This window comes from Seriola aureovittata, chromosome 15 (genome assembly GCF_021018895.1).
Source record: "Seriola aureovittata isolate HTS-2021-v1 ecotype China chromosome 15, ASM2101889v1, whole genome shotgun sequence".
Classification (NCBI taxonomy): domain Eukaryota; kingdom Metazoa; phylum Chordata; class Actinopteri; order Carangiformes; family Carangidae; genus Seriola; species Seriola aureovittata.
Genome location: NC_079378.1, coordinates 25368705 through 25392992, shown reverse-complemented (window position 1 = coordinate 25392992; position 24288 = coordinate 25368705). Strand labels below are relative to the sequence as shown.

Genomic DNA, 24288 nt, shown 5'->3' with positions numbered 1-24288 from the left:
TGCTCCTGCTCCTGCTCCTGCTCCTGCTCCTGCCCCGGCTCCTGCTCCTGCCCCTGCTCCTGCTCCTGCTCCTGCTCCTGCTCCTGCTCCTGCCCCTGCCCTTGCTCCTGCTCCTGCTCCTGCTCCTGCTCCTGCTCCTGCCCCTGCCCTTGCTCCTGCTCCTGCTCCTGCTCCTGCCCCTGCCCCTGCTCCTGCTCCTGCCCCTGCTCCTGCTCCTGCTCCTGCTCCTGCTCCTGCCCCTGCTCCTGCCCCTGCTCCTGCTCCTGCTCCTGCTCCTGCCCCTGCTCCTGCCCCTGCTCCTGCTCCTGCTCCTGCCCCTGCTCCTGCCCCTGCTCCTGCCCCTGCTCCTGCTCCTGCTCCTGCCCCTGCTCCTGCTCCTGCTCTTCACCCCAGGTCTTTTTCTGCATGAATTTTACATTGAGACCGAAAAGCTAACAAACACACACAAACATACCATGCAGTGGATTCCAATCCTCCAAACCTCCAAGGACTTCATTAAATATTAACACCTTCAATTTTTAACCTGCTGATTCCTGACTAATAATGACGCAAATCAAACAGACATCTGTTTTCAAAAATTAGAATCACATTATCATAAAATGAATGCTCATTGGTGTTTATTTTTGTTTCTTTTAAAATCACTGACTGACTGAATGTGCTGTCTTGACATCACTGAGAGTGATTTCTGTAGAAAACATTCCTGCATTACAAGTATCTTCCAGCTGCTTGTAGCTGTGTAAAAAGAAGTGAAGCAGTTTGAGGCCAAATTGTTCTCTTGAGGACTCAAAAAGTATTTCAGCAACAAATTTGTTACAGTGAGCTGATTTCTCATTTCACCAAAACCACAACACCCCATGAAGTTACTACACCATTCTATGCCCAGTACAATGAGCTGCGTCTTTACAAGACACAACTGCAGCTCTGATTGCAGGCGAAACCTTGTAATTGGGCTCTGTAGGCTCAGCTTTGTATTTCTGTTCTTCCATTAAATTCACTTGTACTACAAGCAGAGTAAATTAGGAGGAGCCTGTATAAGACTTGGTGCTGGGATTGTGTAGGGTGGGGGTGGGGGAGGTCCCCTGTAATAGTGCCATCAAATTGTGTTAAAGTGAGTATAGAATTGACTACATACCATAATTTTTCTGTCCCTCTGGAAACCCGACCAGTTGGATTTACAGCTTACATGGTGGATTGCACATTGTGCTCCTTGTCTGCACATCTGCAGACAATCCTAATCCCTGTCTACCTGTCTCCAGATACAAATATTGACAGGCTGTCCCACACAGTGCACAGCACCAATTGCATCATCACCTAAAGCTATCCTCCCCAGAACTGTCCTGATCCGTGCTAGCATTAGCAGTTATCTCCACGGAGCTGTCATGTGTTCCAGAGATAACGGTGATGCAATAAAGTTGAATTTGAATCCATGAAAGAATCCATGCCAGACAAAGTTCAGGCTACGATTAAGACAAAATAGTTTCTTTCCCATCATTCTCACATGTATAGGAAGGTCGCGCAATATGAAATTCAAAGCTTGCTCTTTATAATGTGACGATGTGGGAGCATCTCTTAAATGTAACTGAAGCAGCTAAAACTAAAACATTAGTAAAACATATGGATTATTAATTGTATTTGAAAGATGCCATGGACTGTCTTCTGGGTCTAGTATCACATTGGACCAATAAAGCCAGAACAGTCCAGCCCAAATATTCCTTCACTGACCTTCTTAGCTCCTTTGTGAGCCAGATTTTTAAATCAATCCTCAGGTCTGATGATTTATAAAATCCCTGCATGGTTTGAATGGAAGCACAGGAAACAATATAGTATATCATTTCACACCAGAAAATATTTGCAGCTGGCTGTAAATGAGATATAAATTAAAAAAAACCCACATTCTCCAATCTAAACCTTGCAGGATAAATGCAAAGAGTGTGTCAGACTCACAGGCACTAGGGGGAGAAATCCAGTTCATTTTCATTTTCACATACACATTTTATTTTGCATCAAAGTATTGAAAAACGGCCCTACTGTATGTGGCTGTGGATTCCTGAGGGCAAACCAATCTGGCAGGTAAAGATTTGTCAAAGGGAGAGCCATTCCCAGAACAATGATCAGAACAGAACCATCCAAACAAGTGTAAAGACATTTCATCGTGAATCTCATTGGCAGGAAAAATTGGCTAATTGGCTACATTTGAAAACTTTTCCTCTTTAAATTTGGCAGTCTTTCATGTCTATAGATCTTTGTAAGATGATAGTGTTACTCCAGTGTGGTACATAACAACAAATCTAGTATAATTTCTTTGATGTTTAACATCAGATATAGTCGTCATTATATCTTGCATCTTATTTGTCTTCAGGTGAGTTCAGGACATTTTAATGCATCTGTCTCTGCTCCTCTAAGATAACACGTGTCCTGTGGCTTCCAACACCTCACTTTCATCTTGATATCTCCTTTTACTATCATATTGTCCTTTAATATTGCACTATCACCATGTCACTGTGTGTAATTGGAAAAGAAACAAATATATATATTATTAACATACTCTTTTGGGGAATGGCAGAGAAGTGACACATACCTATTTTCCTATGTCTTTGCTTTGGATATCACAACTGATGTGTTGCTTTGTTACCATAAAAATCTTCTGGTAATCATTTGCTAAGAATCATTGTTAGTATAACGCATAATACGACTCCCAGAAACAAGTATGAAACACAGTTAGTTATTTTGGCATATTATTTCCAAGTATATACCTGTGTTTTTTCCTTGTACAGTTGAGTGCAAAAGTTTGCATCCCCCTTAAACCCTGGGTGAAATATCAAGTCCAAGTCCAAATTCTTTTCAAATACCAAGCTCAAAAGTTTACATCCCCTTTGATAAATCCTCTAGGTAATTCATTTTAATCATGTGTCTGGTCTTTAAAAAACATTGTCACCACTTAAATCTTGATGAGTGGCAACAAGTGTGTTCAATTAGGCTTGTGTTTTATATTTGCAAGTGGGTGGATGTCCAATAGGAAACAGCTGCAGTCTGAAGACCTCAAAATGAAACTGGTATACTTTCATATTTGAAAGCGTTTTTCAGATACCAGTACCAACTGTGAACACCATAATCCAGAAATGGAAGAAACGTGGACACACGACCAAGGAGTGCATGACAAAGAACAATACGTGATATCAGTTGTGGAACAGGATTATGTGGTCTGAGGAGACCAGAGTCGAACTATTTGGTCATAACTTGAACGGGTAGGTGTGGCGAAAAAAACAAAACAGCTGTATGGGTAACTGGGTGTATGGCTGCATGAAGCACTGGAGCTCTGCATAAAGTGGAGGAAGAATGAATGCAGGCCAATATAAACAGATTTTAAAGCGAAGCCTCCTCCCATCAGTCAAAAAGCTAAAAATGAAGAGATGATCCGAAGCACGGAGCAAAGTCGACCCAGGAATGGTTTAAGAAGATTAAGGTGAGAGTTTTGCCGCGGCCTTCCCAGTGTCCAGACTTGAATATAATAGAACACCTATGGATTTGAAGAAGGCCGTACATGGCAGCAACCAAGCAATCTGCTAGACTTGGAACAGATATGCCATGATGGCTGGAATTAAACACCTGAGAGGACACAGGAGCTGCTCAGACAGGATCCAAAGAGGTTGGAGGAGGTTGTAAAGGCAGAGGGAGGACATACAAAGTGTTGGAGAACATTTCATAAAGGGGGATGCAAAGCTTTTGGACTGATATCATTTTCATTATTTCACTTTCACATTCTTCTTTACACTCTTTGAACATTTTTGTTATTTTTGAGGATGAAGGAATATTTGTGCCGACTGAACATGCGTTACATATGGTGTTGATGAAAACAAATTTCTTTGTTTAACTCTTTTTGTCTTTTCAAAGTAAGGCGATGCAAAGGTTTGCCCTCAACTGTACCTCTCCATATATGAGTATTTCTCAAAACAATTACAGCACAGCCAAGTATATATCTTCTGTTTAGGTTCTGTTTAACATAGACATCCCTCTTTGCCATTATGATTCTTCTCCTCAGCTCAGCTGACAATGGGTTTGTGCTTATTTTCACCAAAACGCTCTGTGCAAAGTACAACGATACAGTAGCTTCATCAAAATAAGCTAACAGTTTGAGCATTAATGAAAAATGATTCACAGTAATAAAACACAAAGAGACGACATTAGGTTTGGCTTGCATAGCAAAGCAAAATAAAGAGAAAAACATTAAAAAATATATTTACAAATTATGCAAGTCCTTTTTCATTTTAGTCATTCTGTGATTTTCTTCTTCATCACCACTGTGTGAACTGTTGTACACCATGTGACAGAAAATAGAAGCGGACATTTAACATACTGTTTACTCTTTTAGAGAAGAGGGGATGAAAAAAAAAACAATGTGAGACTGGTGTCTGTGTCTGTACATGACATTTACAGCTCTGCATTTTATTTCGTACTCTGTGTCTTTGTCTTCATTCTGTCTCCTCTCCATCTTCCCAACATCATTCTGTGTCACTCGCAGAGAGAAAATCTCATAGCGCTTATAAACAAGGTGTCCTGGGACAGGCAGCAACTGCAGGGAACGATGCTTCACAAAGACTCTGAAAGACAGGAACACAGCAAGAGCAACAATGTAAAGTCTGGATGACACTGAATACTTCACTCTCTGCATCTTCATTTTACTCTGCCAGGATGTGTCTTAGCCGGGACTCAAGCTAGAAACTGATGAGATACAAGAAGATAATATGGATAAAAACTTTATCAAATCCATACATCGAAACTGGGACAGTAGTGTAGCTGCTTTGTATTTCCTGTTTTTTAGTTGTGATTGTCTTTCCGCCGTTAATTAAAGGAAAATTCTGGTGTGTCTCCGGGTAGTTAGGGAGCTCCAAGCAGTTAGCAATGGTGACCGTTCCAGGCGAAGGTGTTTACTTTTGGTCGGACTCAGGAACCAACTTTTGAAACGATTCATCTTCTCATATCGTCATATTGTATCATATTGTATCATATGGTAAAGTGGCATGAAGCTCATGCACAGGCCTGGCTGATAATATGACAGTGATATGTACCAACGATAGACACTTCATCCAAACCAATAAGAAGACAGCTCAACAGAAAGTCCGATAGCATCATAGTTGCATGAACAAATTCCCGAGCTCACTCCCTCCCTGGCTCATAAACAGCCAATCATGTCGCTAATAATGATAATGGGTCGTGCTACAAGTGACAAACAGCCAATCGTTTACCAGGTGAGTTGTTCAGTTGCAGAGACAACAGACGACACTTTATCACCATGTCATCAGTCACGACCAACATCAACACCACGATGGAGAGACCCTACGCTAACCTGACGCATGCAGTGGTTTTCTACTTTTCTACTGCTCTTATTAAAAATAGGCAATTTAAAACGCTTAATAATAACTGATATCAAATAATATGAGAATTTATATTGTGATAAATGTTTGGCCAGATCACCCAGTCAACGTTTCCCCCCAAATCTAAAATTAAGACTGAAATTTATCTGTAACAGCAGCACAGTTCTCAAATTCTAACTTCCCTTCTAAAAGGAATAATGGAGCTTTCTTTTTTGATTGTCCTTTTCATTTTCATGCCCTGTCATTACAGTGCTTTTATCTTCAGATATGCACAAATAACTGTATTTTGGTCTCAACTCACTAAAAGAAACAAAACTGATTTGTCTGATCTTCTTTTTAAGTGACAGCCCCAAATGACACACAAGTGAAGTTCCACTCTGTATCCTGGTTTTGAATTGAATAAAAATGAGATCTTTATATGGTCTATAATTATAACTTCTGTGTTATATTTATATATATATACATATATCCAGTTTATATCAGAATAGAACTATAGAAAGGGTTAATAAAAATGTAAATAAGGTTTCAGTAAATCTGCACATTATTGCTCTCTGCAGATGCTTGCTTGCATCAGGTTGTATCCACTCTGACTAATGTGCACACGGATTCGTCCTCATGAGGATAGACACTCACAGTGTTCCCTCTTCTCTGTGCTGTTTGTGGGAGGATGCCCGTTGTGGGAGGGATCTGTGCCAGGTCTCTTGTGGGAACCCCTACTCAGGGTGGCCCTGTTGGATGTTGTTGTGCCGCTCCAGGAAGCCATATGCTGCCGCTCCAGCGTCGACACGGTCACCATGCACTCCTCAGAGGGGTCTGAGCCTGCAGCTGCCCACGAGCTGTGCATGCGGGAGCCCACGCTGTGCAGGGACTTCATGGCCGGTGTGTGGGCTGTTGAGTGGATGGTAGATAAGGGTATTTGGCAAAGGACACAAATGAGGCATCATGATATAGGCCCTTCTGGTTGGATTTACTCTAATTGAAGATTCTCTGACAAAGAATGGCTGAGAGTGTGAAAGACTTAACTTACTGTCTGTGTTGGTGTCTCTTCCCCTGGGCAGAGTCCCAACCTTATCCGTCTGAGGCTTGAGGCCAGTATGTGGTGCCCTCCTGTGGCCAAGGCTATGTGTGCCCTGTGCACCGTGGTCTGCCATGCCCGAGCTGTCGGAGCGACACTGCTGGGAGGTTTTACCTACGATGAGCAGCAGCAACAGAGAGTTAATGAAGATAAAGATTGCCTGGGCAAGCTTTTGGCTCACAGACAGTGGATGGAGCCAGACACTGAAGTGTGATGTGGATGTACAAAGCAATCAACCAGATGTGTCAGATGTAGAAATCAACAAAGATATGTTGTGTCAAACCTGTCATTAACATACTAAAGAAATAAAGACTACTGAATGCTTTAATCAGTCAGCTGTAAGAACCACTTTCTTGTAAGCAACTAGATCTTTAAAGTTCAAAACCTAGAAAAGAAGATAAATGTTTTATTTGAATCAGACACCATCAACAGATGTATAAACAAACATGCCATTTAAATCAATAAGCCACAACTGCAACATGGCACCCCCTGTGGAAATGCTGCCACCACACTGGCTTTGTTCATGCTTTGATTCAGTGGACTGAAGCTATTTCCTCAATTTCCCTGAACGCATTTCTAATGCAGTGACTTACAACGTGTGACAGCTAAACACGAGGCGGTAAAATGTTTGCATTGCTAATGTTGGTAAATATTTTTAGTCACACTGACCTGCAGTGGGTTATTAAAAGTGTTGAAAACACATGCACAATGCACAAGTCAATCCCTTAACCTATCAAACAATGGCGTCTAAAAATGGTACAGTTGTGTCCCTGTGGGAGAAACTTTGAAGTTATTCCTCTAAAGAAACGTTTTCAGACAGACCCTATTTATAAATGCATCAAATTTTAAATGTTAGACATGTGACTTTTAAGTACAGCCCTGCTAAAGTTGTTAAAAGATTATATGTTGTGGTTTTGATGTAACTTTGAAGAGAGTGTCTGAATATCCCTTTGAAAGAGAGTGAAAAAGGGCATCCTTGATTTACATTAGGATATCTGAATAATTTGAATTTGTAAGCCCATAAAACTGTTTTACTTGACGCCAACTATTATTTCTGTTTCAACTTTGAGTGTCAATCACTGTCCCTGTCGGCTCCATACACGTGTTCCTGCTCTGCTATGTAAAATGCTGAAGTACAAGCACTAGATTAGGGTGTGTGTGCGTGCTTGTATGTGTGTAATTGAATTGGCTATTGCATGCTTTGGTCTTTGTGCTATGCAGCGTGTCCATAGGTGATAGTTCAGCCAGCCAACAGACTGCACTGACTGTTTTCTGCCTCAGTGGCCCAAACCCTACTGGCAGACCAAATGTTGATATCGGGCAATTCTGCAAAACCCTACATTATGTTAAAATATGACGTTATTGAACTTTCATTGTCAATGTGAAAGATTGTGGTTAAACATTGTTTGGAAAACCAGACCCGTGTGCCTCTACTACCTTGACGTTTATGAAACAAATAGCCATTATCTTAAATGTAGTGTCACTTTAATATGAATTAATCAAATGCCATTGATTAAAAACTGGATAACATTTGTACGTTTTCTCTGCTGCTGAGCGTGGTTTCTTGCAGGGAGCAGGAAGTGGTGAATGTTGTTTGACAAGAGCTTCAGCCATCGTTGTGTGTGTAATACAGGAGGTTATAATACGTCCTCTGAGCAGCTACATCTTCAGGGCAGGCTGGAGGCTACAGCGAGGAGGGTCGGTTGTCGCTGGTTACCATGATGATAGAAACGAGGTAACATTGGTGTTGCTCTCCACCTCTGGAGACAGCTCTTGCCCAGAAAATCTGGCCCATAATTGGGCCAGATGCTTTTGTTTCTGGCCCAGTATACGCCCGGTTCCATGTCCTGAATCTGACCCATAAACAGCATGATTGTGAGATGCTACTTCCACATCTGGACCAACTCTGGTGCACACAGAAAATCTTGCGGCTGTAAGACAATACCAGAGGGTAACAGCTGGAATATGCTCAGATGTGGAAGTATATGGGCCAGACTTGGGCCGACGGGCAGATGTTGAGGTAGAAGTTTTATTTTGCTATCTGGGTGGTGAGTAAAAGAATGAAGTTTGATGCTGAACTCACAACTTTTCTTCTGGTAAGGAAACAGCTGTTAATGCTAATGTTAGCTATGTAGCGATAGCAAAACTTACAAATAGCTCCTTTAAATATTTACTCATTCTTCTGTCATCTATAACATTTTCATATTTTTATACCGTGCTAATACATGTGTTGTAATGTTGAAATTGTTGTTGGCATATATTCATACACCATATATTTATGCATGCCCATGTGTGATTAACATTATTATTCATCCGTCTGCAGCTGCACTGGCCAAAGTCTTCATGTGCAGAGGAAATGAGGAGATGATGAGGCCAGTTAGTTGTGAGTCTGCCTTCTTACTATCAATGACCTGCTGCTCTTCAGCAGAGAATTCAGTAAAATTAGTTTTATGTGTCAAACGTACCTGAGCTTTCAAGGTTATCCACGCTGTGACCAGGAGTGTATTCAAAGCCACACAAATTCTTTGACACCACAGCGTATCTTTCATCCTCCTCCTCATCCTCGTCGTCTTCAGAAAGGAGAGTGGCTCCCAGATCAGAGCCCAGTGTGCTGGACATGAAGTCCATTGGAGGGATGGGGGTCTTGGTTACGTTTGGACTGCTCTTCATGTGCCTAATTAATTGTTTGGAAATACTGTATATTAATGACCAAAACATATTTAAAAAAAAAAAGAAATCGAGGTAAGATAATGAGCAAAAATACAGCAAAACAAGTTCCAGGACATAATCACGGCGTATTCAGAAAGGCAGAGATGCAATGTGCAGATATTATGAATGCCTGCAGTGGTTTCACTGATTACTTTCTCAGCACTGGTGTGTGTTATGCTAACACAATGGAGTTGTAATTGGACTGGATAAGGGATATCTGGATGGGCAGGGCTGTCACCAACATGCCTGTTATCTCCTCCACAGCTGTCCCCCACGATGGCTCACATCCCACCATAGAGGAGATGCATGCATAATTACCAACTCTATTTACTGATGTCAGAACAGCATGTTAGACTAAACCCAGTCATTACCCTCCAACACATGTCGCCACTGACTTGTCAAGTTTTCCAATGCTCCATCAAAGGTGTAATCAATGTAGAGCTTGTTTTTATCGGTCGCAAGAAACAGGTTCCAGCTGACACAAGTAAATACCAGAATTACAAGACGCACGCACGTCGGCCATTGATATGCAAAACCCAAACTATCAACTGAATAAAATGAATAAAATTATAGGTATCTCTCCTTTTGTGTGAAGCAAACGTATTTGAACAAAATTGCGATGCACACACACAATTTAAAGCTTTCAAATCACACACACACACACAGGTTTGTTTTTTTTTTTTTTTACCAGAAAATACATAAAATTATAGAATGAAGATGTTCTCGAGATGCAGTCAACTGAAGCTTTAAAAGATCCTTACCATGCCTGCTTGGCCACCTCATATTGGTAAGCTCTGGTCAGCTCATCCAAGTGGGCCTGCAGAATGGACTGCATTTCCTCGTGGTGGGCAGAGCTGAGAGAGGAGGATGAGGGCTGGCTGAAGGGAGCTGCTGCCGGAGAGGATGATCTTCCTCTCAGGGGAGGAGTGGGACCTCTCTCGTCCTCTACCTCATTGTCCAAATTCTGGTGGTGGTAGGTCTGGACAGACATGGGTGGTGCCCAGCTGTTGCTGTCATATCTGGCATGAGGACAAAATCCCACACACAGGAAATATGTATAAGGATTTGATTCCAGAAAAAATACGATGACCACTAACAGTCGTCACAAATCAAACAAAGTACTTTCTTCCATTTGCAGGTAAGTGTGTAAAACAGCTTAATACAAAGCTGTTTTTGTTAGGGAAATACACAGCTAGAGGTCTATTTAAACACTGTGTGATCTGTGTGAAGCTCTTGTCTGAACTCTCTGATGAAACCACACACACTTGGCCACAGGTGCAGCATATTGTGACCTCTGTGTTTGCATGTGTTTCCTCTGTCTGTGTGTCGCGGGGCAGAGATTGATGAGATATGAATGTATCTTACCCTCCTCCGTGGTTTTCCTGGGGGTAACGGTCAAGGTCAACCTCTGTACCAGGGAGTGGGTGCATGGGTGGTGGAGGCAGGGGTATGTTAGCCCAACATGTCCCATTTGATTTAGAGGTCTTCGTTCCACCCTTCACCTTCTTTTTCTTCCCAACCTTTGCACCTGAGGGGAGGTGGAGAGGAGGTTTAGCCTTCTCTACACAACACTAAGAAATCACTGCGCACTCTACCCACAAATATTATTCCACACTGAGTTCTCACACGCTAACACACACACACACACACACACACACACACACACACACACACACATACTGCACTGACTTGAAAGCTATCTTATATCTTCCTCTGCTATCTGAACTTTTTCAAACCTGTCTCCCACCCACAGTTCATTATTTCTTCTTTTTTCTGTGCTGACAGCGCATTACGACATTTTCTAAATGTTCCACTTTAAGTTGCTTCCACACAGATTCCCCACTTGCTCTACGTTATCTCTGGAAAGCCTGACATTTAGATGAGCACACAGCCTATTGTGCGAAACCACAAAAGTACAGACAGAAAATGCCTCCGTGACTTTACTAAGTGTATATATGTTGCATAAATAACTGAGGGATTTTCCGCCACCACTAATCAAGTTAACCCAAAGAAAAGCGTCATGATTGTGTGACATTTCTGGGCTAGATAAGCTCCCAGGGTAGAATTGTGATGAAGACAGAAGAGTAATTAAGAACATTATCCTAAGGGTCCATTTTCAGTCATTATGTAAATATAATATGTAAATAAAATCCTTTCCATTTTGCTCTTTCCCTGGTTTAGTTTGCCAACTGCCTCATAGTCATTTCACTGAAAAAAAAAAAAACCTATTACCTGTCGTTTTACTGCAAAAATGTTGCTTTTACTGGGCATTCAAACACGACTGCAGTCCTCAGAGTCCCAACATACATACACAAGAGTGCAAAGACTGCACAAAAAAAAACAAAACAACAATGGGCTCTGTCTTGCACATTTCTCATTACATATTCTCTTACCACTGCCAGGGCGTCTGTCAGTTAGCGAGTAGCCCAGGTTTGCTATTTCCTGCTGGGCTTGGAGAGAAGCCTTCCAGCGGGGATCTGGCCTGTCCACAGCCAGCTCGTGGAAACTGTTGGACTGGAGTATCTGAGTGGTGGCGTAGGGGGTGGGCTGAGTGCCTCGTGCTGGGCTGCTGTAGCCTGCTTTCCCCATGAAGTCAATACTGCTATAGATGGCACCATCAGACAGCATGGTGCCCGTCTTCTCCACCGCTGCCGACGGTAAAACATCTGAGACAAAGGAGGAGGGTGACAGAGCGAGGAGGGAAAGGGATCATGGAGAGATAAGTTGACATGAAGTTAACGATCTTTAAGGTCATTAACACTCCCTGCTGTTCTGGCACTCTGGATTAGTTAAATACAGGTCTCAAATGGACTTGATATGAATGAAAGTGATTATCTACAACCATAATTAGCATGCAACAAGCTGTGGGAGCCCAGTGGAGTGCTCACAAGAGGGACACTCAAACAGCGCTAACCTTCAGCTCTTCTGTCTTGCACACATGAAGCCTGCAGCTCACCATGATACCAGTGAGCCTAGCGAACATGCAAACATGCAAATACACAATGCAAAACATATACTTGGACCATCAACCTCACACAACCTTGAAAAATGTACGATGGCAGAGCATGAGAAAGAATGACAGGCAAAAAATATATGCAAACACCATATTTTTAAGCCAAATATCAGGCCTGTCAAATCAAATTAGTAAAGTGTGGCCCTCAAAGGCGCTTTTAATTTGGGTGCGTGTGTTTGTTTGTGTGTGCGTGCTTAAGTGTGATGTCCTGTCACTGTGCTTCTCAGAGGATGAACATCAAAACTGTCCGACCAGGCACTGCTAAAACTCTTTTCTCCTGTTGTTGTTTCTTACCTCCTCGGCCAAAGTTGTTGCCACCCTTCGGACTTCCTAAGTCTCTGTTAGCCGGGAGGCTCGTGGAGGGCCACGAATCAGCCAGCCAGGGGAGGCCTGGGTCACCTGTTTTCAACAGCCCCGGGCGGCTGTTGAGAGGATGTTTGTAGAGAGACAAAGAGACGAGAGCGGGAAGTGGTGACATAGTTAAATATCCAGCCTGCACCTTAACAGTATTGCTCATTTTCTTCCTGCTGCATCAACAACAAATTGATGTGAAAACTCATTCAGCATATTCTCGCCTGTGGAACAGCCCAATGCACAAGCAACAATAAACAACAGAGAGACATAAAATGGCAAGTCTATAAATCAGACTTCTGCCTCCCCTTAACTCCACCACCCCTAACTCTCCCTGGAGAGACAAGGCAGGCCTAAATACACACTAAATCCACTTTAGAGCCTTAGCACAACAGAAATTTACATTTTAAATTGAGAATCATGGGCAGCCTCTGGCAGATCAGCTACACTGGTGCACTGTCTCCATAGCAACAGAGACAGCAAAAGCCCATTAGGTGGTTTAGGAAAGCTACCGTGTCATTTTGTCTTAGTGAAATACAACAGTCATGAATACAGGATTTGACTTCAAGGTAGGAAAGTTGTGGGCAGCAATTCAGGGAGAAAAAGAACCACAGTTTACAACCACATTGTATCAGCTGCTATAAAAATGGCAAAACACTCACATGCCTCGTGCATCCGGTTTGCATATGTTTGCTTAATGTGCAGCCACACAGTGAATTTTCCACTGAGCCTGATTTGTCAAGTACCAGGGGAATTGTTCACAGCTGACTTGGTGATGGCTCAAAGGTGTTCAAACAATTATGTCAATAATTTCCCTTTTAAAATACACACGCACATACATACATTTACATCCACTTACTTAGAAACACATGCTAGGACCGGCACGATGACACATATGTGCATATTCAGTGTGGAGAAACACACTCATGCACGTAAAAAAGGGCAAGAAACTGTTTATTTTTAGTCCATAATTTGCAACATTTGTTCTTGCTCTGGGCTTATCTGCTTGCTAACGTGTGACAAAAAGGAAAGAGGGAACAGGGAGGAATAAAAATGAAGAAGAAGAAGAGGACCGCCATTCTTTCACTTTCTGCAAATCAAATGCTCTTTTTCTTATGGTTTCAATGCACTTTGATATTCAGTGGATGCAAAGGCAAGCTTCACTGTGGGCCTTTCGAGCAGGAGGGAGACTCTCATGGGCACCGAGCCGAGTCTCAAGGTCCAACGCTTTGTTTCTGCATCCGCACATACGACCCCTGATGGCGTAATGTATGCCAAGCTTTTTAAACAGCACATTCATCACCTCTCCCCTCCTCCCACGACCTCTCATTCTGCCAACCACCTCAAATGAACTGAGATAGAGCCAGTGAATAAAACCGCGGCCACCTGCATTAATTGGTAGCACTCACTTCAAAGGAGTGATTAATGATTTCATCAAGTGTACATCAGTGCAGATCATAGACTGATATGAGTAAGCAAGGGGAACACTGGAACATCTATGCAAATTCTATTCATCATGGAAGAACTCTTCATTTCAGGTATTACAATGGGCTGTTGTCGTTGAGAACGAAGGCAGGCTGAGCTCGGCACCGTGGCACTAAAATATCAGAGGGAAAGCTTTAGCTGTAGGGTTTCTTGGATTTTATAAGTTAATTTAAATTCTCACCTTCCATTTCTGATCAGGCCTCGGTCTCTTTGGAACGTAACTGGTAGAGAAAAGAGGGAGGACAGAGAAAACGAATGAAACTTCAATTATTTTGTCTAAAAATTGTGCACCACCACCATCACTTTGAATGACTGATACATTATTACTGTCAGACTGTGGGCAGATAATTACTGTGATATTTTAAAGCATAATGCACAATGTAAAGACTTACCTGCACGAGTAAAGGTGAAGGACTGAACTGCAATTCAAACAGACAGGGAAAGTGTTCTTATCAAAGGGTAGATAACGTGTCATGAATCACAAGTAAAAAGATGCATCCATATTCTCTTGATCAAAAACAAAAAATAAAAAAATAAAGCATGAAATCAGGTGTGAAAATATGGATGAAGTCCTTTCATTTCTGCTTTGTTTGCTCATCTATCAGCACTGAATGTCAGCACTGGTCAGGTCTTGATGGAACGTGGGGAGGTAATGCATCAAACCACTGCATTCCAGCATCTTTTGGAAATTACACTGAATGACCTGAGGGGTAAAGTTCAAATGAAGGTGACACCGTTGACCCCTTTGCCCTGGGGCAACTTCATCTTCATCTTCTTCATCTTCATCATCATCATCATCATCATCATCATCATCATCATCGTCATCATCATCATCGTCATCATCATTTTATAGCTTATATTTATTTCTTAGAAAAAGAGAAAGGACATTTCAATTTATGTAAAAATACAAATAATAATAATAATAATAATAATAATAATACATTTAAAAAAGGGGTTTTTTTTTACTAACATGGAATTGTGATGTTTTGGAATTAAACTCCTCAGTTTGTTTTGAGAGAAAGGATCAGAGAAGCAGCTCAATCATGTAAATCCCAGTTGAATTAGGAAATCACAGCTCTCTCTCCCCAAGTCTCCACCATGGAAGCTGCTGTACACATTATAATAATGGCACACAGCTATATGCTTGACTCATGGAGGGATAAAAGAATATTTCATACCTAAACCTAGAGACACCTCATGTTAATGTGCAAACAACACCAGCTATGGTCTGATAATGGAAGGGGATGTTAAATTACTTATCTCACATGAATGTATTAGGGTGTTGAGGTGCGGCGCTGATGGAACTCAGCACAGTTGATGCACATCAGTGCACAGAGAATTAAAGTAAATAGGGCCTATTTCCATCTGTGCCGAATATTTCCTTTGTTCTGCATTTTAGCCAGCTCAAATGGAGTGACATCTGTGATGACATCAGCTTTCACTGGAACCAGACCTACTGTGCTTTGAGATTCTGTGTTGATGAGGAACCATGTAAATTGATTTTTTACCTGCATAGTTGCTGAGTCCCTTCCTCTTTTTTCTCCTCCAGTAAAGCCAGGCACTGAAGCCCATGAGGACAATCCAGCAGGCCCCCCCCAAACCAGCAATGAAGGCCGGCTGCTTCACTACGTCTGAGATGCTATTGTTGCCCTCTGATCCCGTCATTACGTCCCTCAGTTCTGCACCTGGGGGCACCGCACAAACACACACATCACACACACAAACACACACACACACACACACACACACACACACACACACACACACACACACACACACACACACACAGGAAGGAAACAAATGAATGGTTTAATGTCAATTTAACTACATATGAAAGAACAAATGGTTGTATTACAGTACCCACTGTGTATAAAAATCATTTCATATAAAAATGATATAAAGACAAAACATCACTTTCACATTGTGGTCCTCAGCAGGGCAATAAGGCACGTCTCAAATGTTACCAATAAATACATAAATACATATGAAGAGGACAATGTAAATGAAACTGACAAAAATAAAATATAATCAATAGTTTGTCTAATTGTGTGTATTGATATCATTATTAGTATTATTTCTTCTTGTTGATTCACAGCTGTGGGCTTTACAATAAAAACATAAAGCATGAAATGCTCTGTATCAAACATCAGGCCACATGGACCAGAGGAACAGCCAAAAGATGAGACCATGAATAAATAAAAAACAACACACAGGGCAACTGTGGTAAAAAAAAAAAAAAAAAAACAGCATCAGTGCATCCAATATGTCGGCAGAGTTAATCAATTCAGCAGTGCACTTATCAACTTGAGCTGCAAGACACGAGATTGACAGAGCAGCTCTGACAGAGTTTGATTTTCTGTTGCGGCTACTGTGCTGTGAAATTAGATTCACAGTCTCCAGCAGGAAACTCCCCCCATCATTAAGCTTCAGTCCACATGCCTGTGTTTCCCTTTCTCTGTGTGTTAAGGGTGTTATTATCAGTCAAAAGTCATAGATGAAGAGCATCTGGCCTGGGCTCCCATATTGATTCTGGGCTTATACACTCCAGGCATCCTTTAGTTATTTGATAAGATGTGATAGGCTGATAAGCTCCTACAAAAACACTGCCTACTTTGTTAGCACCAGCTGCCCACATATTGAAGAGGATTATTGATATGGCTAACAGTACTTGGCACTGTGTTACCGGACTCAGCACTCAATGAACTGCTATTGATTTCTCAGTAGACGTCTGCGTCGTAAAGTGCAATCTTCTTTCTTCAAGTGCGATAAATTGATAAATCATTTTTCCAGACCCCCAATCTGTGATGGAGACCTAGGTCCCCATTATGAGGTCATTTCATTTGACTCCAAGTTCAGTGTGTGTGTGTGTGTGTGTGTGTGTGTGTGTGTGTGTGCGTGTGTGTGTGTGTGGATTACCCAACATGATGAGCTGGGGTTTGCTCTTGACCCCCACCCCTGCGCTGGTGCCCGCAGCCACCTCCACGCGGTACTGCACTCCAGTCTGCAGACCCCCGACAACCACTGAACGGATGGTTGCATCCACAGACTTATTGACATGAAACCGCGTTTCGTTGGCCAAACACCAGATCTGACAAAGACAGACATGCCAGACAGAATTCATTGGAAGGTGATGCAGTACATTACTAAAACATTCAGGTTGGTATAGTGTAACAGGCACAGAGTTTGATTCTACCTTGTACTCCTGGATGATGCCGTTCTGTTGGTCGGAGGGAGGAGGGTCCCATGACACACTGATGGACGTGCTGTTATGGCTCCCCACCGTCAACACTGTCACTTGCTGCGGAGGCGCACTGGGTGCTGATGGGTTACAGAAACACAGGATATACATAAGAAAAAATAAAAATAAAATGATTTAACAGATAAGGGTGTGCCAGGGTGTGTGTCAAAGAAGGATTTGTCTCACCCACTACCTCAATTCATATTCATACAGCCAACCATACAACAAGGTATTTTCTAAGCCAGCGTGGCAGAAGGCTACCAGAGCACTCCATCTCAATTTCGTTTCTTAATGGTAAGAGTTTTTTTGCACAACTGGGATTGAAAAAATGCAAAATGCTTCCATTATACTGAATTTAAGATAGCATTATACAACTGGCATCATACGTAAGACACACCAAGCATTTGAGGTCCAAATTGCACTTTACTAATTGCACAAATGATAAACATTCCAAGCAGAAAGTTTAGAAATGAGTGGAATTTTCCTCTGTCAAGAAAAAAATGGCTGTGCCCACTAACTAACATCACCTCCATAATGGATTACCACCATTGTAAATGCTTCTGAAGTAGCTGTATTCAATTTTGCATATCTTGTTGAGATGAAAATGGTCAGTCTCCTGTGATGTCCTATAATGAGTGTTTAGAGATGGTCTGTCGACAGGAGTGTAGGGCTGGGCCCCATGGTGCCAAATTCAAACTCCCACTGGAATGGGTCATTTTTAAAAATGTACCAAACTGGCCTGATAACCTGCGCGGACAGATCAGAGATTTAAAGAGACTGCAGGCAGCAGGAGGCAAACACCGTATCTATGCAACTGAGCAAATCATCATCCCTCGCTGAATGGACTGCACAACCGCTCTGGGCACATAGTTTCTCATGATTCCCATTAAAACTATCATTATGCTCTGACTGAGTGGATGAAATAACCACTCTGAATCCAATTAAGGGGCTGCGAAATAATAATGTTATCTGCAGTGGATCCATGTAAGCAAGGCAATGGATGCCACAGGAATGCAGAAAAGCCAGAGCAGGTGGGCGATGAGGGTTGTCTTGCCACCTGGCTGGAGAGGAACAAGGATACTATGACTTAAATTCTCCAGATGGACTTGCTTCTGCCAATTGCTGGTGAGAAATGCAATAAACATGTGCACAGTGAGTCACAGAGGCAACAGCCATGTTCATAGAGCATGTATTGGTGGATAGGATCTAATGAAGCCAGGCCACATTAGAAGTATAATAGAGAGTGTCTGTGCCAGTCCTGAGACTGACCTCTGCCAGTTTTCTGACATCTGGATAGCTCTCAACATCTGCCTCAGGTAACTCATAAAGCAATGGATTTTTTTTAAATTGGAAAAATGAAACAAATCCCCCCCAAATGATTTAACTTGTGCTTCAAAGAGGGGCTCTAAACAGATACAGCACATCAGTAAAACATTTGACAGCCTGGCAGTACAAAGGAATTAAATCAGCCATATGAGATTCAGTTTATTTTTATTACATTTAACAAATTGACTCAGCCTAGTTTGAGGGATCTATATTCAGCCATTTAGACTGTATTGACTTTCTGAAACAATTACCGTTAAACCAAGTCTCACAGATGTACTGTCACAATATGGGGATGATGCTAATATTTACAAAATGGAAATCAGTTAATTAAGGACAGGCCAGCTCAGTTTAAGACTAAAGAAAATATCCCATACTTATTTTACACTGCATTCATGCCATAGATACAGATAACCTTAACTCCATACTTCAAACAAACATTAACCAATATAAATGCAAGTAGAGTGTAGCAGAAGGAAGCCAACCTTTATAAATCATTTGCAGAGCCAATCAACACCTAGTTCTCTGGCTCATAATCATTAATTAAATCTACTGAGGGAAGAACAAGCAAACAAAAAGATCAGATAGAGCAAAACTTCAGCCGATTTGTTAATTGTTTGTTGATTATCTGTATTATCCAGATGTTGGACTTTTGCACAGAATGCAGAATAACAACCATGGCTTGAAGTAAAAAATGTTCAGTAGTGGAAATTGCACATCTGGACTGTCACCACAATCCATGAGCTTGGGCTAAAAGGTTATATATATATAAACTATATATATATATATATCAATAAAAAATGTGACACATACAACATCATTTCATACTGGCAGTTAAAATCTCATATTAATTTGTGGTTATACTGCATATAAGTCATAATTTAAAATGTTCAAATGTTTTGTCAAACGCTGCTGTGCTCTATCCTGAACACTGCTAGCTGCTGCAAACTGGTCCAGCGAAAAAGACGTAAATGCACAGGACTCTCAATTACTCCTTCCTATACTTCCTGCTTCATATAATTCCCATATGCCAGAAGTAAGCATAGAATATCAGCATCAGCAGTTACCTTAATAAAATTATTAATAATAGAATAAGAGTGCAGCAGTTTGGGAGATTACAGAAATCTTGTTCTGTGACCAATGAAATGTGCAGTTTCAGTTTTTTTCACACTGTTGTTGTGACAAAGAGGATATTTAACTTAAAACTATATATGTGTCATTGCTTCATTGATGTCAGTGCAGTTTTCAAAGTGTCATTTCACTGGTGCTGTTTCAGCAAACTGATGGAGCTTGTCCAGTCAGTCAAAGGGTTACATTAGGAGGAGACGGAAAGCATTAAGTCTAGCTGTGCAATTTCCGTATGTATGAGGAGCTTTCCCTGAGGATGAGTAATGGCTACAATACCAGTAATGACTCAGGATAGCTTGTTCTTAATAATGTGACTAATACTGATATTACGACTGATGAACGCAGCAAATAGAGAGTCATTTAAAGAATGTCTGAGGGAGCATCTCAGTTTTTACTCACAGTTATGCAATTAAAGAAAAGACGCTTAAGCTGCCCAATGTCCTGATATACAGGGTATAGAAATGGTGAACATAACCTGTTATGCAAATGGTTGCATCAATTAAGCTAATTAATTCATGAATTAGCAAATATTTCTATGTCAACACACCTGTCCCCATATAACATGTGTACTGTAAAATAAACTAGTAGGATCAGTGACACACTGGAATGACCCCGCTTTGATCTAAGCTAATACTTTAGCACACAATAGCATTTCCTTTGATTTGCCATCAGCAGGGGTGGAAAGCACGAGCATCCTATGGATGGCAAGTGATGGTGGTGACATCACAGAGCATGTTGCCTCTGGCAAACACTGGTCTCACAGAAAACTCATCGAAGGGTTGTGAGGATCATTAATCTTGATACACAGTTTTCCCCAGCATGCAGTGGGAACCGTCGGCTGCTCTGACCTCTGACACCCTCATGATGCCCTCTGCTAGGGTTTCACAAAGGCAGTGGCACATTCCCAATCTTCCTTTGATGGATAACGAATGTTTTTCTCATAATTCTGCAGAGCAGCATATTTTCAGACTCTAAAGTATTGGTAGATCAAGCCAGTTTTTTCATTTCCCATGATGCCTTGTCTCCAGGACCCCAAGTAACTAGAGCATGTGCCCCAGTCTGCAAAAACCTCCAGTGATCCTGTGTGGCCATTTTAATTGGACTCCAGTGTGGTGAGTGTCTCTTTCTCCACCAATTGCATCCCCTGTTCACAACCCTTCCTTATCATCTTACTGGGAGGAAGATGCAGCACTGTGATCCTCTCATCATTAGACACTGATGCTGTGAACAAAAGTTTTTCTTTTACATTAATGACAGTACAAGCCATGTTCCACAGTCCAAATGATGTAGCTCCTGAATGCAGTAGCATGAAGACCATCGTTGAGTTGTCAAGACAAGTTTATAACACGTCCTCAGAGCAACTGCGTCTTCAGGACAGACTGGAGGCTGCAGTGAGTCGCTATTGGAAAGTTATGAAACAGGCTGGGGCTAGCTGGTTAGCATGCTAACTTCAGTAGAAGAAAAGATGTGATAGAGATAAGACTGTTTCTTTCCACCTGTGGAGACAGCTGTTGGTGAGTAAAGGAATGAAGTTCGATGCTGAACTCGCAATGTTTCCTCTAGACTGGATTGTCTAATTGACTATTTCTAATTTCAAGAATGAACATTAGTGACTGATTTATTAGCCAGTACAGATGCAAAATCATAATTCAAACTCACAAGTATTTCTATGGATGAAATTATAACAGCTACTTAGCTAGCATGTCAACAATGATAAGGTATCGATGATGATAAGCAAAATCTATAAAGACCAAGTGGTTGAAAGCTCCAGACAACGCTAGTGAGTGAACTTTAGGTTGGGATTGTTTTTGTTATGAAGTTTACCTTTGATGTTTATGAAACCATGGTCGCCATGGTGCTTTTTATTTAAAGGCTGTTAACAGACTTTTTTATTCCATATTTGTTTAATTATTGGCAAACGGGACCATTAAAGGTACGCTGAATTAGCTGTAAGCACTTCCAGTTTGCAGTGAACCCATGGATGTACAAGAACTATCACTGGAATATTTTGATATGGAAGAAAATTTAAAAACATGATGTTTTTTTGAGGCAATTCCTGGAGTTATAGGGAGCATCTTTTACTATGATTTTTAAGTAGATTTATGGACATTATATAATTGAAAAAAGTGAGTTATGTTGAATGTAGAAATATATGTATCATGTGTGTCTTAGTTTTTACAGAGTTACGACTCGTGTGAAATCAAATTATACTGCAATTTATTCAATTTTACAAATAACAGCTGCCACAAATGATGTGTCATTATGTTACATGATTTATGCCACAAACAGTTAACCTTAGAAGAATCAGCAGCTGATCAATTGACGGGCACAATAGGAGGACACCAAGAAATGCTATCGCCAATAAAGCTCATTGGAGATTGAGACTGTGTCAGTGTGTGTGCGTGTGTGTGTGTGTGTGTGTGTGTATGTGTGTGTGTGTTAGTGAAGGTGGGTCATATCACAGAGGTGTGGTTGGTGTGTGACGGAGAGATGGCAGCAGGGGTCCACAGAGGAGCAAGGAGAGAGCTGAGCTTATGTCAAAGGAAACTGTTTTTGCCTCCCCCCTCCCCCCTCCCCCCTCTGCCCACCAACCCACAGAGGCCTGGGCTTGTCACAGACCCCCACTGTGCTGTCTGGGAGACCTGTTTTCACACACTGGGGACGTGGCACTGCAGCAGTGTGCGTGTGTGGGTGGGTGTACTTGAAATGCCATTATCCATTACTATCTAGCCACGAAGCCATTACCAGCGGCAGCTAAATATAAAAGTAGGTAGAATCATTTACACAAGAGCGTCTGCTCATGCATAAGTAACTAAATCCTACATTTCTTGCGACACAAAGTCGCAGACAAATAGATTTTTGTCAGAACTGTGAATTTGTCACTTACCTTCCTCCATGGTGCGCGCTGTCATGGATTCACTGTCTGCACCCTGGAACTCGTTGAAGTATGGCCGCACTTTAATCTCATAGACGATGCCTTTCTTCAGACCAGAGAGAGTTATGTCCCTCTCTGAGGCAACCTTCAAGTCCTGTATCTGCCAAGGCCCTGGGGAGGGCAGTCCTGACGTTTGTCGGTAAAGAACACGGTAGCCTTGAATAAACTGGGATGGATTCTCCACCTGAGAGGAGAAGGAGAGAAAGAGGGATGAAGACATCATACATCTGTGTGTAAACTGCTTTGGAGCTGTGGATCAGCATTCAGTGTGTGCCCTCGGTCTGTGACAATGCACGCTTAGTTAATCATACAGTTTCATTAGCAGCAGAGAAGCTACACACCACATGAAGAGTGTTGGAGGGTATTCGCCAAAGCTGAACAATACCCCCAGGTCAGACACCTCCAGAACAGTCTAGACTCCAAATACTGGATCAAAATAGTCTGAATTTTTTCTCTTTTATTTATTTATCTCATTTTCATTTTTGCTACTGCATTTCAAGGGAAGAGTAAAATATGTAACAGATACGACTCATACTAATGGCTTGTTAACAGGGACAGAAGCAAGAAAAAGCTTTTACACGTGATATAAAGCAGCTGTTTATCATCAGAGCAGTCAAAACATATCAGGATGTAACTCTCTTCTTTCCCTCTCTCTCCCTCTCTCTCTCTCTCTCTCTTTCTCTCTCTCTCTTTCATTAACAAAATGATTTGTGTATCTAAAAGCCTTATAAACAGAGGAAGTAGCTCCATCCACATATTTGTTCCTGTACGTTACTTGAAATAGAATTTACGGTTGAGACCATGAATCAAAATAAATGACCCTCCTCTGCGCTCACTGTCCTATTGTCTTAAAAGACGGCGGCACTGTTAATCAACCTGCAGTATATCTACTGCACACTTCCCTGCCATTCAGTGGCAACATCCCACCTGTCTTTTTATTATCAAACATAACATGTTTAATTTTGCACATGTATTAGCAATGTCATGCACATTCTTCAGTATGATGAAGTTGCTGAAAGACATGTAACAACAACCATGTCTGAGTTATAGCAACACTTTAAACGTACAGATTAGTGTCTTTGTTTTTTACTATAGTTATTAGACAGAAATATTCCAGAGGCCTATCCATTACCTCTCAAAACAGGAGGAATTTGTATTATTACCTTTTGACTGTCTTGTAGGAAACTCTCAGAAAAGCAAAGTCAGCAGTGCAAACAAGTGAACAGAGTCTGAGAGAAAGATGATGAGTGAATGAGCCAGGATTAGGTTTGAGTTTGATATCATGTCTGGAGTGAGGATAACGGCTCCAAATTGCCACCATCTCTGTTTTATTACCTGACATTTAGTGAGTGTCTGATTGTCAAATTAAAGTTTATTGAAATATAAAGTCCAACACAGAAACTCTGTGCTGTGTGTACCAGATAATAAGGTCATCTATGGTCCCATTCAGCTGGACCACAAATGCAGGTTTAACCTGTCACTGTGTCAGTCTAACAGCAGCATTCAGTCCATAGTTGTACTGACAAGTAGGAAATAGCAGACTGGCGTAAACCCATCCTAGGTGTGTCATTAACCTACAGCAGCTGGCAGCAGGGACGCCTTGCCAACAGACAGGAATAACATTTCCCAGATAAAGGGCTGATTGCAAACTGACTCCAG

General features: G+C 41.6%; 1 protein-coding gene across 2 annotated transcripts in view; it reads right to left on the bottom strand.

The window, feature by feature from the left end:
• Window positions 1–600: 600 nt before the first annotated feature.
• LOC130182082 (roundabout homolog 2-like) overlaps window positions 601–24288 on the bottom strand; it is an 80341-nt gene continuing 56653 nt past the window's right edge. Inside the window, exons 15-28 of one of the 2 annotated variants that reach the window (XM_056396652.1) lie at window positions 22582–22813; window positions 17199–17323; window positions 16922–17093; window positions 15514–15690; window positions 14398–14424; window positions 14187–14226; window positions 12464–12591; window positions 11550–11822; window positions 10522–10684; window positions 9918–10175; window positions 8913–9121; window positions 6400–6561; window positions 6006–6260; window positions 601–4598 (exon numbers count right to left, since the gene is read on the bottom strand). In XM_056396652.1, coding sequence (XP_056252627.1) covers window positions 4597–4598; window positions 6006–6260; window positions 6400–6561; window positions 8913–9121; window positions 9918–10175; window positions 10522–10684; window positions 11550–11822; window positions 12464–12591; window positions 14187–14226; window positions 14398–14424; window positions 15514–15690; window positions 16922–17093; window positions 17199–17323; window positions 22582–22813 — 2223 coding nt within the window. In that variant the 3' untranslated portion in view covers window positions 601–4596. Of the gene's footprint in view, window positions 4599–5985; window positions 6261–6399; window positions 6562–8912; window positions 9122–9917; window positions 10176–10521; window positions 10685–11549; window positions 11823–12463; window positions 12592–14186; window positions 14227–14397; window positions 14425–15513; window positions 15691–16921; window positions 17094–17198; window positions 17324–22581; window positions 22814–24288 lie in introns of those variants that run through there. The other variant, XM_056396651.1, reaches the window with a different exon arrangement.